This window comes from Saccopteryx bilineata, chromosome 10 (genome assembly GCF_036850765.1).
Source record: "Saccopteryx bilineata isolate mSacBil1 chromosome 10, mSacBil1_pri_phased_curated, whole genome shotgun sequence".
Classification (NCBI taxonomy): Eukaryota; Metazoa; Chordata; class Mammalia; order Chiroptera; family Emballonuridae; genus Saccopteryx; species Saccopteryx bilineata.
The window spans coordinates 3,160,309-3,173,057 of record NC_089499.1 but is presented as its reverse complement, the minus strand read 5'-3'; the positions used below and the strand labels follow the sequence as shown (position 1 = coordinate 3,173,057).

The following is a 12,749-nucleotide window of genomic DNA, read 5'->3' as shown; positions in this document are numbered from 1 at the left end:
GGCGCTGCCACCAAGTGAGTCACAGGACAAGCCCCGGCTGCGGACGCTGCCATCCGCCCCACCCAGGAACCGGGGGCGGGCAGGGGCCCCTTGCCCCTGACGGTGGTGTGGTCCTTGGAGCCGGGCAGGGGCCCAGCCTGTCCGAGAGCCCCTCAGTATTGCCCACAGGAGAGCCCCTCAGTATTGCCCACAGGATCCCCGGGCTCAGCCCCCAGCGAGGGAAGCTGCCGGCCCGTTTTCACCATGACAGCGGGGATTATGAAACAGCCAAGGAGAACCAACCCCTGAGTCAGAATGGGCCCGAGATAAGGCTCATCCTCAGCGCCTGCAGCCGCCTCTCTGCAGCTCGGCCACCGCCCTGCTCAGTGAGCGGGCTCCGGGCTGACCACTGACCACCGGCCAGTCAGCTCTGGCTGCTGCTCTAGCCGGATCCCGGGCTCCCTCTGCGTCATGTTATGACCCGGGGGGATGGGGGGTGGGGAGGGTGTCGGGAAGCAAAAGGGAGAAGTCACAATTGATGAATAGGGTGGCAAGCTTTCAAAGAAAAAGGGGAAATAAAAACCCCTTCTTATTAGCGGGGACGGAGCTCACCGTCATGGAGCTATAGACAGGCGCGTCGGGCCGGCAGGCAGCATGGATTCTGGGCAGAGACCTGTGCCCCCTGGACCGGCTCAGGCACTGACGGGCGCCAGTCCATGCAAGGTGAGTCACGTGTGGAGAGAGCGCCCGCGGCTTCCTGGAGGCTTCGATGGGAAGCCTGTCACCCACGGGGCCGGACGCTTCGGGGACCAAACTGAGAACGGCAGCGTCTGCCAAGATGTCTTAGGAAACACCCGGGTTTAGAACACAGGGTAGAGGGCACGGGAAAAAATCTCAGTGAGGAACTGTGGGAATTACTTAAGAAAGTCCAAGCAAAGGAAGGAGAAGACAGCGTTGCCTCTCGCCGAAGTTCGTCTGCCTTGTGTTTCTCAGGGCAGGGGGGTCTGGGGGGTGTCTGGGAGTCTCGGGATGGTTTGCTTTTTTTTATAACATGTACGAAAGTTTGCTGAAAACTCTGCCTTGGCTTCAAGTTTACTAATGATTTACCCAAAGCAAATGTAAACATGTTTCCATGGATGCAAAAGGAATGGATGAAATGAATAAAAGAACAAGGGACAGAGAGAGAAGGAGATAAGCAGAGAGAGAAAGAGAGAGAGAGAGGGAGAGAGGGAGAGAGGGAGAGAGAGAGAGGGAGAGAGGGAGAGAGAGAGGGAGAGAGAGAGAGAGAGAGAGAGAGAGAGAGAGAGGGAGAGAGAGAGAGAGAGAGAGAGAGAGAGAGAGAGAGAGAGAGAGAAACCAGAATGACTCACGGCTGCCTGAGCCTAGGACGTCTAAACTCACGGGAAAGCGTCTGCTCTTATGAGGGCATATCCATGCATGCATTTGACGTTTCAGTCAATACCGATCTCACGTGGAAAATTTCATTGCCTGGTACAATTTCTGTTCCGTGGGAAAGGTGGTATGCCCTGCTTCACGGCGGTTGAAAAAATATCTTAACATATGCAGTTATATGTTAACTGTTTGCATTTTTAAAAAAACGCAATTAAAGTTTTGGAGATCAAACCACCTCATTTGCTTTCATTACTTGAAAGGCGTCCGGGGAAATTTGTAGGCGAGGGCCAGACAGAGGTGTCACACCTTTCCCCAGACAGACGTGCTGTCCTCCCTGCCTACCCCCTTGTTCCCAGCCTGCTGCGCTCTGATCTAACCTGTCCCCGTGCCGGGTGTGACCCTACATAGCTTATCTTGGTAAAGGGATGTGCACTGATTGACCTCTCCTCTGGACAGGGTCTGGCCCGTGCCTCACGCCGGGCCGGGTGCTGGGCGGCAGCCACAAGCTCGGACGTGGTGGACACTGTGCTGCTGCTGGCCCTCTACTCCTGAGCCCGGTCTGCGGATCCCCGGAGCCAGGTACGTCCAGGAACGGGCAGTGCGGATGGAGGATGACAGTTACTGGAAAGGCATTTGACCACCGGGGGGGACAGGAGCAAGCGCCCCCCGCCCACCCCTGGCCAAACACACCGGGCGGAGACATTTCTCTCTGTCTCTGCTGAAGAGGGTTTACGCCTGTAGCCACTCTCTGAATCCAGGAGTTATCTTTTAGGGCTTTTTCAGAAGATTAGTCAGAAGTCTAGTAGTAGTAAAAAAAAAAAAAAAAAAGAAAGAAAGAAAGAAAAAGAAATTACATGCATTATACATGGTTCTTCTGACACTGATTTTTTTTTTGGAGTGTGCAATATACCTAGCTCAATGTGTTGTCGACGGTTCCCACCTTGGTTTCTTTACTGATTCTTCACCGTCTCCCCCCCCCACCCCAAGAGATAGATTTTATTGCCAATTCCCCTGTTCAGTAAAAAAAATAAAAAATGGGGAAGTTAAAAGCAAACGCTTTAATTTAAGGGCCTAGCGGACCATGAATCCTTCAGCTGCATTCTGAGTTCCATGCCCCAAGGTCGAGTCTGGAGTGAGATGTCACCGCCGCTGACTCAGAAAGACCCCGAAAGCAGGGCAGCAAATAGACCTGCGGTTCTAAAACCAATGCCCCGGGCAGAACAATAAGCTGACTAGATAAAAAAAAAAAAAAAAGAGAGAGAGAGAGAGAGACGGGACAGTATTTAGAAGTCTGAACTTCAATAGAATTTGACCAGTTCTCCGGAACACGGGGGAAATCCGTTGCCCCCTGTCGGGGCGCGACCCCACTTTCTAGAGAAACATCTGTCAGGTCAAGAGATCGCCTCCTCTTTCCTCCCAGATTTCAAACAGCGCAGGGCACACCTGCCAGAAGCCAGACCCGCTCGCTCGCGGAGGGCGCTCGAGGAATCTGGGGGGGCTGACTCAGCGAGCTGCGCCCTGAACGGGCGCCTCACGAGCTGAAGAAACCGAAGGTGCTATTTCTGACGGCTGTAGGTAGGCGCCCTGGGTCTCTGCTTCCTCTGCTTCCCCTGAGTCTTGCTTTCTTTTTTAACAAGGCCATTGCTTTCTGCTGGATTTTGGTGGGTAGCCATGAGCAGAAGAAGGAGTCAAACATTTTTGTCATTTCGATATAATTTTTAAGCTAGTCAGGTCGCTCTGTTCTTGCACACACACACACACACACACACACACACACAATAATCGCCCACTTGACATCTATTTTAACAGAATAGATTTGGATTAAAGAGCTGGCCCAAAAGGGATTGGGGTTGCTTTTCTGGCAGGGGTGATTGCTGTGTCTGGGACCCCAACTATGAAGGGGCCATAGGCCAATGCCGGTGGGGCCGTGAGGGCAGAGCAGAGAGGGGACGGAATTAGAGAAGAGAAGACTTGTGGTCGGCCATAGCCTCATGTCTCGAATGTCTCCGTCTTACAAAATGTCGTCATCCTTGGTCACCTGTAGAGTCAGTCCTCTTTGAGGGTCCCATGTTTTCTGTGGGACGAGCAATTGTCTTTCAAAGGAATCATCTTTTCCAGTACGAAAATTATCGCCAAGAGATGGGAGGGGGGCAAAGAAAAGGGAAAAGCTCTTTTATGGCAAAATAGATCCATCATCCAAAAAAAAAAAAAGATGTTTAAATGATGGCATCTGGAGAATAATTCTGTTCTCAGCAGCTGTCAAACCAGAAAACGTGACACGTTCTAGGGGCGCGTGCGTGGTTATGTAAAATAGTTCATCATCTCCCCCCAGCCCCTCCCCCCCGGAGATAGTCAAGGGTTTAACTACTGACTTCAGCAGTTTAAACGCAAAGGATAAACAGGCGTGTGTTATTTTTACAAGTACGGTTGTAACGAACTACTTATTTTCCCAGTCAGTAAGAGTCACAAGGGAATACCAATTTTGCATTTTTTTTTCTGACCTTGAATTCCTCCTGTTAATGAAAACTTGTGCAAAGATAGAGCAGGTATAATATCATTTCAGGAAATGCTGACATCTCAAAGACATCGCCTTCTTCATTTGAAGAGGAAGCTTTGTTGTTGTTTGTTAAGGTTTTGTGTTTTTGTTTTTTTTTATCTTTGCTTCTCAGGCTTAGTAAATACTAATTCTTCAATTTATTAAAAAATCTCACTTGTTGACAAATTTAAAAATATTGAAGTATCTGTTTTCATTGTCATTGCCATTGTTGTTTTAAAAATTCTTCTTCTACGTGTGATGGAACCGTTAGGAAGAAACAAGGTTATTTTTGAACAAAAGTGGCATAATTCTTCTGATTAGCAATACTGAAGTTTATTTCAAAAAAGGGATTGAGTCACTTATAAGTAGTGCCTGTCTTCTACGTTGTGACATTTTACTCGTTTCATTAGTAAGTTGAGATAACGATAAACTAAGTGGTAAGTCAGTTAAGTCGGAAGTGAAGAGGTAATAACGTAGGAAGTGTTTTTTAGCATTCCCTGAACATATCTATAAATATTTAGCCAACGTCTAGGTTTTGTGGTTCTACCAGAATTACATTGGGGAAATACCAAACCATTGAAATAAAAATTTAAACGAAAAGAAATGGTAAGTCACTTAAATGAGCGCAGAGCCTAGGTCTTGCTGTTGGGAGATCCGAGATGGGGTCTACGTTTTGTGCGCCGGCTGATTGATCTTTGAAGAACGATTGTGGGCAGTTGGATAACAGCCACCCCCCCACCCCCAGATCAGTGGGGGAGCAGGAGGGACGGCAGTGAGGTCTGGTTCCTAAAAGTCAGAGCCGCCCACGCCAGGTGGTGGAAGCGTTCTTTCAAGTTCGGCTCGTATGAAAGGTCCCTTTCAAGATTCGCAGAGGAAACACTCAAAGATTTCTCATCTACAGTTCCCAACAAGAGACCAACTCCTTTCCCCGCAGACCCTCACATTGCCACACCGAGTGACGCAAACTTCTCTAGCCCAAGCTCACCTTGATTGTCTAATTCTGGCAGGCGGGTAGAATTAGGCTTGCGTGTGCTCTGGACCGATCACCCGGTTTTCAATTCCTCTTCCCGTCCGTCTACTCCCATTTGGGTCCACTCAGCCTCTGTCTCCCCCACCCCCACCCCCCACCCACCCACCCACCCAAAGCTTGAGGCATCACAGGTCCCTGCCAGTCTGTGACACAGACAGTTTCCTTCCCCACATGACCGTTGTTATAGAGTTCAGCTTCTGGTCATGTTGTTGGCCTGTCTTTAAATCCTCCATGCTGAACGTGGTAATGGCGTTTCCTTTCCATCGGATGAACTGCACCCGCGGCTTGGACGGTTCCAAGATCTGACCCTGCTGGGTCTCCCGCGGCTCCCCCCACCCCTCCCCCATCCTCTCCCGCTGACTCAGCTCTCCGGGGCTCTGCCCTGGCTGCGTCAGCTCCCAGGAATCCCTTCCCCTGCTCGCTGGCTGGTGTGATGCCTTCAGGGGTCCACGCTGAAGTCTCTTTGCTCCTACTGGGCCCCGCCACACGCTGTTATTGGAGCCGTTACTAGACTGAATGGCGATCGTTACTTACAATTCATGCCACCCCTCAGGCAAGGTTTGTTGGTATCTGCCTGGCTGGCACATAGGGGATCATGTGTGCATACACGCTTGTGAACTGGCCGGATGACTTACATTTCACTTCAGGGACTAGCTGTGGGCTTTTCTTAAAAATGGCCGCCGTGCGAACCTTCTCGTCTCTGTGTTTTGTAGAGTTGGATCGCCATGGCGCCCACGTTACTGATTCTCTGGGGGACCACCATGATACTGCAAGCAGACTCACTTCCTGAGAAACAGTGTAAGTGCCCTCGACGAAACCCAGTGATGTCTCTTAACAAAATACACAAGCGCGTTATAAAAAAGGCTAACATTCTCTTCTGCTAACTGACCCCCCAATTACAAAATTATAGGTGGATTTTTTTTAAAGGGGTAGAATATTTGTCCTTACCAGGATACAGACCCCGTAGCCACGCTGTGTTTTGAGAAAGCAAGGTTGGTTGAAGTGCAGATTTTACGCTGCAATGGGAAATCCTTTTGCAAGTGTGGGCTCCACGCGACAAAACCCACAGCCCAGAGCGGGAGCTGGTGGCCACTCCGGAATGTCCCTCCCTGCGAGGGAGCGGGCCAGGAGGCCTCACGACCGCGGGGTCACCGTCTCCCACTGCGTTTGGTTCAGAAATCTGTTGATCTGTAAGTTTGGTGTGCAAAGAGAGTCTAAGGAAAAAAAAACTGTCCCACAGTCTCCGCCTCGTGTTGCCAAAAAGAATGTCCTACAGTAATGACAGTGGTTTACGGCCACACTGCTCAGTGCAGTCGCTACTATAGCCATGGGTGACCACTGAGCCCTTGAAATACGGCTCCTGTAATTAAAGCAATGAAGGGTTTGTTGTGGTTTTTTTTTAATTCATTTAAATTTAAAAAGTCATGTGTGGTCAGTAGTGACCGTCATGAACTATGCCCTGTAGACCAAGCCCTGAGAGTCCATATGGGGAGGCCACAGAGGCTATTGAACATTCAAGGGTCAGTGGAAATGCCATGACCATGTAGTCAATGAATCAAAGGGCATTCCATAATTGTGGTACAAGATTATCTTAATTTTATAAAAAAATGTAAGAAATTTCATTAGCATATGCCTAGGAAATACATCGCATGTTAGTACCATTCTCAGCGGTAGGATTGTAAAAAATTCTTTGCTGTTCTTTTTCTTTTCTTTTTTTCTCATCTGCGGTTTCCACAATTTCTGAAATGAATAGACATTGATTCTGTAATTGAAATAAAAGCTTTTATTTTGAAAGCAAAGTTCGAGAAGGGTGTACTAAGAAAAAAATAAAACACCTTTTTTTTTTTCTTTCCAGAAATGACTATGTAAGAAGTTTGGCTTAGAAATCTGTTTCGACTTTGAATTATAATAAGAAATCCATTTCGCCTCATGAACCAGTGCCCATACAGAAGCATAAGTACATTTATATAATGGAAGGGAGACTTTCAGGGGACAGAACTCGTTCTTACTGTTGTTGCCGCACGAAACAGCGCTTTGATATCTTTTCTGTTCCATTTTCTTCTGTGTCACTAAAATAAATTGCTAGCCACAAACCAATGCATTATCCCAGCCAACTAGTGGGCTGTGACTCTCAGTTTGAAAATGCTGGTTCCTGTAAATAATAATATAGCAACATATTCGTATTTCAATTAAAAAAAATCTGTCAATGGTATAAATAAACACCTGGACAACGTAAAAAAATAAATAAAATAAAATATAATGAGTTAAAAGCAGCTTTCAAGGAACGCCTTTCAGAAGTATTTCAGTGCTGTATGTCCTGCTAACCGCCAGAAAACACGGCAGCACACAATAAAGTATTTTAAGACTTTAGAAAAGTGCTGTCCATGGACAACTGGACATCCTTGACCTCTTTCTTTCTTTTGGTCAGTTTCACTTCTCCCACCTGTCAATTTCACCATTCAAGTTACTGGTTTGGCTCAAGTTCTTCTACGTTGGGAACCCAATCCTGATCAAGAGCCAACGGATGTTAAGCTGGGGTACCACGTGAAGATCAGCGCCCCGGAGGACGATGACGTAAGCGTCCAGGCCAAGGGCCCCCCCCCCACCCCTAGAGCTGATTGCAGTTTGGATGGCACTGTCTTTACCGAGGGCTTAGGCTCTGTTCCCAGCTGAGCCGTGTCTCTGCCGAGACGGCTGACAGCTGGTGCCAGTGTGTCCCGTAGCAGCCGAGGACATTTAACCTGCGGACAAAGTTCTTTCTCTCAGAAAAGAAAGCTTAGTGACTTCTAAGGCACAGTGGATGAGATGTAGGATTTTACGTTTTTTTCTAAAATAGCCAAACAGAAGAGGGTGGGCCAATAAAATGGGAGGAGGGCAGATAATTATGTCCAAGGCCACGTTTCTGCCCCGATTCCCACGTTTGTCGCCTTGGACCAGACACTTAACGTCTTAGGGCCCCAGGTGCACTGCAGGGCCACGTTAAAGCACCTGGCACTGAGTAGGTGCCCAGTGAAATTCGACCAAGGGTGAAACAGTTGCGTAGCCTGAACAATGTTTCAGTCAATCTGGAATTCTCGGGGATTTTCTGTGTCGGAAGTTATCTATGGGAGGAGGCTGGAAGTAGAGACGGTGGTCAGAGTGGACCAGGAGCCTTACTTGTAATCTGTTTGTTCTTATAAGAAGAATGTATTCGTGTACCATCGAGGAATTGATTATAATGTTTTCATGATATTGTTTATTTAAAAAAAGAAACATGTATCAATACTAGAATTGGAGCATTTACCCACTTCTTAAAAACCACTTGATGAAGGGTTGATTAGTGTGTAAAACCCTGTACACATGTAGGGTACACAACTTAATGAGTTTAGGGTCAAGACTATACTCATGGAACTGTGGGTTTAATTACTGAGTGAACCTATTCCACGGCATTTTACGTGACCCTTAAGAATCGGAAGAAAATGCGTATCTGATTGAAGTATGCAGTTCTCTGAGGGCTAGTTCCCTTTTTACGTGTCATGACCTGTGGGTTTTGTTTTCAGTGTGAAACCAGGAACACGGAGAGCAAACGTGTGACCATCCTTCATAAAGGCTTTTCGGCGAGCGTGCGGACCATCCCGTGGACAGACCGCAGCCTCCCGGCCAGCGGCTGGGTCTCCGCCGAGCTTCCGGCCCCGGCAGGTGAGGCGGGCCTCCGAAAGCCCCGTTTTCCATCTCAGGCTTTGCCCATGGGACAAAGGCAGGGAACTAACCACTCGCTTTGCTCGGGACAGCCCCCGGCCCCGCCCAACGCCCTTCCCCCTCATGACCCTCCTACAAGGCTGCGGTCACTTGTTGTTGGCATAGCCCCATCCAGTGCCAGCTGGCCCATTCCTGCCAACCTCACTCACCCTTCTCACCCCCCTGAGCAAAGGCTCAAGGGTCGATCAGGTCACTCATGACCGAGTTCTAAGGCACCTCTCCAACGACAGGCTGCGTGGTCCCTTTGCTCTGTTCCCCCGGAAGTCTGCCCGTGACCCGCGCACAGCACCCGCCTTCCCTGGAGACCGATCTCCCGGCCACCTGCTCCGCCTGCTTTTCTGTGTCTTACTTTTATTTATTTTGACATTATTATTAATTTTTAAACTAAGAAATGCTTCTGAAATGTTATCTTCATATTTATCCATCGGGGGAGGGGGATTACTAACCCCCCGGTACGTCAAAGCCTCTGTAAGGCCACCTCCCCTTTTTTTTTTCATTCTGTCTCCTGAAGGGTGCTCTCTGTCCTCACCACTCATCCACGGGCAAAGCTCTTCATGGGTGCATAGCATCACTGATCTTTTCTAGATTAGATTACAGCCTGCCATCCCCACGGTGAGCCCGCCGGGGAGCAGGGACCCTGTCTGGGTTGGCCGCAGCCACACAATAGCAGTGCCTACGTCAGACACGGGGTTCACTTCCGGCTCCGTCACTCCTCACAACAAGCTCTACGACGGCCGGCACTGCCGAGAAGCCGCGAGACTGAATGCCTCTACTGCTCACAAAAATTAGGAGATATTTTATAGCTTCACATTCATTTTGAAATACCCCCTAATTTTTTGTGAGCTGTATAGTTGCCGTGAGTAAAAGAGGGCTAGACCCACTGTATCTACACTGTCCTCAGTGGGAAGCCAGGGTCGCTAACCGGGGTCTCTAATATGTAAAAGCAGGGATGCTCCCAATTGAAAGCTTGGACACACACACACACACACACACACACACACACGTGCGTGCACGTGCCTAACGGAAGGAACAGAGGAAGAGTGGCCACCAGGTCCTGGGACGTGTGAGCGCACGTAATAACAGAGACCTCGGCCAGTCTGACCCACAGGTAACTGTCAAACCGTTCGCCAGGAGAAGAGGCCTCGCCTCCCGAGTTGTGTCAGTGACTGAGAACCGTGCCGTCCAGGTCGTCCACTTACTCATTACGCCACGTTGTAGACCGCAGGGCGGCCGGTTCACAGGGGTCACGACCTCAAGCTCAGACGCTGACCCAAGGCGAACAGGAGGTCACACACGCAGGCTTCCCCTCCAGCCCCTCTGCACCTCTCTGGCGCACACCCCTGCAGCACGCCTTTCAGAATGACGTTTCTGCGAGTCTGACGGTCCTGGGAGCACACCACCCCCAGGACGACACGAGTGGAGAACCGGCTACTTCTGCCTGGAATCCAGCTGACCTCACACCAAATCGTCCGTGCCTCAGACGGGCACTGGGGGACAGGCAGACTCAGACACTCGAGACGGCACAGGGGCGCGGACCATCTGGGTGTTTAGAGCGTGGAGAGGCTTCCGTGTCTGTATGACAGTGCACATGCGTGTGCATCCTGTCTGCGTCCGTGTCATATAAATGACACACACTGCGGTGCATGGAGCAGAGCGGCTGTAGCTGGTCCTCCTCTCATCTTTACCCTCTCTACAAACAACGGCAGGTCCCACTCCTCTCCCTTTTTTTTTTTTTTTTTTTTTCTGAAGCTGGAAACGGGGAGAGACAGTCAGACAGACTCCCGCATGCGCCTGACCGGATCCACCCGGCACGCCCACCAGGGGGCGATGCTCTGCCCCTCCAGGGCATCGCTCTGCCGTGACCAGAGCCACTCTAGCGCCTGGGGCAGAGGCCAAGGAGCCATCCCCAGTGCCCGGGCCATCTTTGCTCCAATAGAGCCTCAGCTGCAGGAGGGGAAGAGAGAGACAGAGAGAAAGGGGGGGGTGGAGAAGCAAATGGGCACTTCTCCTATGTGCCCTGGCCGGGAATCGAACCCGGGTCCCCCGCATGCCAGGCCGACGCTCTACCACTGAGCCAACCGGCCAGGGCCTCCTCTCCCTTTTGAATGACATTGGGTAACATGACAAAAATGACCAGGTCACGGACTTACACTAAGCGGAAAGACCCCCTCCCCTCACTCAAGACCGAGTCTACAGGCCTGCTTGCCCATGGACGAGGTCCTCCCCGACCCTCAGCCTCAGCGCTCCTCGGCCCCCCTGAACCAGCCCGAGGCCGGTGCTCCATGGCGGGATCTGAAAGCACCCAGTCTGCACAGTGACGGGGAGACTGAAACAAAAACCAGGGCGTTCCCGTCAAGAAAGAGGGGGGACATCCTGGGAGAAACGAACACAAAGGGGGTCTCTTTGCCGTCTCCAGTGTTCCTGTAAGTCCTACCGTCACAAGTAGGACCCGAGCACACTAGTGTGCGCTGTGTTCTCTCCAGAAGCCGCGTGATTCCGCAGCGTTCGCGAAAACTGACCTTCTTCCCAGCAGCCCTCTACGCCATCCGCTGCCTGTGACGCATTCGGTTGTAACCTCACGGGTCACTGAGCTCTGGGGTGGAGAGACCTTCCTCACCCGCTCTCATTGACAGTAAAAAACAAAGCCCATGTTCAGGGTAGGAGGGATCAAGGTGTCCCAGCAAGCTCTTGACCAACGTGCAGTAGAACAGCAAGGCTGCTGGACATGGAGTTCCGAATGACAACAGAGCGTACTGCTCTTTTTTTTTTCCCCTTTTTTTTCTTTTGAAGCTGGAAACGGGGAGAGACAGTCAGACAGACTCCCGCATGCGCCCGACTGGGATCCACCCGGCACGCCCACCAGGGGGCGATGCTCTGCCCCTCCGGGGCGTCACTCTGCCACGACCAGAGCCACTCTAGCACCTGGGACAGAGGCCAAGGAGCCATCCCCAGCGCCCGGGCCATCTTTGCTCCAATGGAGCCTCGGTTACGGGAGGGGAAGAGAGAGACAGAGAGGAAGGAGGGGGTGGGGGTGGAGAAGCAAATGGACGCTTCTCCTATGTGCCCTGGCCGGGAATCGAACCCGGGTCCCCCGCACGCCAGGCCAACGCTCCACTGCTGAGCCAACCAGCCAGGGCCCAGAGCGTACTGCTCTTAAACTCCCAACATGCATGTCCCCAAGTAGCTAGGCAGCGATCCGATGTCGCACCCTGGGCTGTGCAGCCCCCGCCTCGTTCCTTAGCCAGCGGGCCCCTTGCCCATGGTAGGTGTCTCTACATAAGTGTGTGACGACAACTGCGTTCTGCAGATGGAGAAGCATTTCCCGATCCCTGCGGTTTCACAGGCAGTCCCGGATTCAGAGGCGGTCACGAGAACGTCTTGTTCTTTCCCTCTAGGGTCTCCCGGGACCTCGATCGTGAATTTGACGTGCACCACCCACACCGCCGCCAACAACCGCACCGACCCGAGGCCCTACCGAGTCTCCCTGCGCTGTACCTGGCTCGCTGGGGAGGCGGCCCCCGGGCGCACGCAGTACTTCCTCTTCTACAGGTCGGGACCTGCCTGTCCTTACGCACGGGGGCTCGCTCCCTCCCGCCCTGAAAACTCACCAGTGTTCCGATTCAGGTACAACTCCCAGACCGAAGAATGCCGAGAATACAGCCAAGACGCCCTGCAGAGAAACACCGGGTGCTGGTTCCCGAGGACCTTCATTGACAGCAAAGGGCGGGACCCGCTGGTCGTGCACGTGAACGGCTCCAGCGCGCACGCCCTCATCAGGCCCTACGATCAGCTGTTCGCTCTCCACGCCATCGGTAAGGTGGACTCAAAGCTAGAGTCGCGGGATCTCGGACGCGCAGCCGTGGAAGGGGTTCTAAATACCAGCTTGCTTGACTCCTTTTCTGATGCTACAACCATGGGGACAGGGTCCTCAGCCTCAGCGTGCGGATGTTTGGGGGCCGGATAGCCGGGGTCGTGGGGGCCGGGCTGTGTGCTCCGCGGGTCGGAAATCTCCCCAACTCTGTGCCTGGCTTCTCCCGACTAGCTGCCAGCAGCATCCTCCCCCACCAGTGGTGA

At 51.5% G+C, this 12,749-nt stretch overlaps 1 protein-coding gene across 1 annotated transcript in view; it reads left to right on the top strand.

Moving 5' to 3' along the window:
* The first annotated feature begins 575 nt into the window (after positions 1-575).
* The window catches only part of IL5RA (interleukin 5 receptor subunit alpha), a 37,598-nt gene continuing 25,424 nt past the window's right edge, over positions 576-12,749 (top strand). The window contains exons 1-7 of the mRNA XM_066244764.1: positions 576-702; positions 1,828-1,950; positions 5,651-5,735; positions 7,366-7,511; positions 8,477-8,615; positions 12,071-12,224; positions 12,300-12,487. Of these exons, the coding sequence (XP_066100861.1) occupies positions 5,663-5,735; positions 7,366-7,511; positions 8,477-8,615; positions 12,071-12,224; positions 12,300-12,487 (700 nt within the window). The 5' untranslated portion in view covers positions 576-702; positions 1,828-1,950; positions 5,651-5,662. The remainder of the gene's footprint in view (positions 703-1,827; positions 1,951-5,650; positions 5,736-7,365; positions 7,512-8,476; positions 8,616-12,070; positions 12,225-12,299; positions 12,488-12,749) is intronic.